Source organism: Myotis nattereri, assembly GCF_964212035.1.
Source record: "Myotis nattereri genome assembly, chromosome: 8".
In the NCBI taxonomy this organism is placed as follows: Eukaryota; Metazoa; Chordata; class Mammalia; order Chiroptera; family Vespertilionidae; genus Myotis; species Myotis nattereri.
Genome location: NC_138083.1, coordinates 399,981 through 401,536, shown reverse-complemented (window position 1 = coordinate 401,536; position 1,556 = coordinate 399,981). Strand labels below are relative to the sequence as shown.

The 1,556-nt window shown below is 63.4% G+C and overlaps 1 protein-coding gene across 1 annotated transcript; it reads right to left on the bottom strand.

Annotated features, from left to right (window-relative positions):
- Window positions 1–285: 285 nt before the first annotated feature.
- LOC308523647 (THO complex subunit 4-like) lies at window positions 286–1,556 on the bottom strand (the record flags this gene model as incomplete). Its single annotated transcript, XM_081097667.1, has 2 exons — window positions 286–858; window positions 1,479–1,556. The coding sequence occupies 2 exons, from the start codon at window positions 1,554–1,556 to the stop codon at window positions 286–288; spliced, it is 651 nt and encodes a 216-aa protein (XP_080953793.1).

Sequence of the window (1,556 nt, the reverse complement as noted above, 5' to 3'; positions counted from 1 at the left end):
GGTGTCCCTCTTCGCGCTGTAAGTGTCCACCTGGGTGTACACCTGTTTGGTGCCCCTCAATGAGTTGTCAGCGTCCTGCTGGGCATCCAACTTTTTGGTGTCCCTCATCGCGCTGTAAGCGTCCACCTGGGCAGCGTCCTACTGCTTGGTGCCTCTGTTTGAGTTGTATGCGTCCAGCTGGGGGTCGAACACTTTGGTGTCCCTCATTACACCGTAAGCGTCCAGCTAGGTGTCCAACTTTTTGGTGTCCCTCATCGCGATGTAAGCGTCCAGCTGGGCGTCCAGCTACTTGGTGTCCCTCATCACGTTGTAAGCGTCCAGCTGGGCGTCCAGCTCCTCCGCAGAGATCTGCTGCTTCCAATTGCGGCCGGTGCGCCTGCCTGTAACCCGGCTGCCCCTGTGGGCGCCTCTCCTAGTGCCGCCGCCGAATCCTCCAGATCCTCGGTTTGTAGTCATCCCGCATCTTTTGACACTCTGTACCAGCCTGCGCTGCGTGTCTCTCTGTGAGGTGAGGAGCTGGATGTCGAGGGGGCTGTCATCCAAAGGGACGCCATTGTACTGTTTCATGGCGTTCGGGGCATCTGCCTTCCGCTCAAAGTGCATGTGGGCTGTTCCCAGGCTGCGGTTGTAGTGGACACCAGCCTTCCTCAGAGGCCCAAACTCCACCAACAGCTGCTGGATGTCCGCGTCGGACACCCCGAAGTCCAGGTTGGACAGCAGCAGCTTCCCCCCGGACACCAGGCCGGCGCCCCTGCCCAAGCCCCTGCGGAAGCGGTCGTGTTGCCAATCGTCAGGAAGTTGTCTCTGCTGCTGTAGGGCGCCGGCCGGTTCCTGCCTCGGCCGAGGGCCGCCTGATTCCTGAACGGCCCGGCGGTCTGCGTTCCGCCACTGAGGCCTCCGTGGGAACCGGCCCAGCCTCGGTCCCGGCCCAGGTCCCTGCCCGGCTGCGGCCGCAGCTGTGGCCCTGGCCGTGGCCGTAGCCGCCCCGCTGGCTCCGGTTCAGCCTAATGATGTCGTCCAGAGACATGTTGACTTTGTCGGCCACGGTGGGCCCGGAATCAGCCTCGGATAAAGCCCGTGCGTAAGCACGCCGGTCCTTCACTTCCCGCGTGGCGCCGGAGCTGTTCCTGTGCGGGCACCAGATGTTGGGGTCCCGGCCCAGGGATTCCCAAAGGTGTGGACGGAGTCGGCGAAGAAGGAATGACACGGAGACGGCGCGTTCAGTTGATCGGCAGCCTAGCCAGGTGCTAGCCAGGTGCTTAGCGGCTTCTATGTCCCGGGACCGGGTCTGCGCAGCATCTCTCCCTGAAAGCTCCCTTGGAGAACGAGGACGACGATCGCGACCACAAGCCTAGGGCTGAGAAAGCTCTGCCAAGAGGACCCTGCTTTCTTTTATAGTCCGGGAGCGTGGTGGGAGGAGCCAAACCAGCCGGCCGCCCGCTCCACCAATCAGCCGCCCCCAGGACTGGAAGCGTCACCGCCCCAGGACCAGTAGAGGGCGCCACCGGCCCGCCGAAGCGATTCCCGGAGCTTGGGGAGGACTTGCGGAGCGGCAT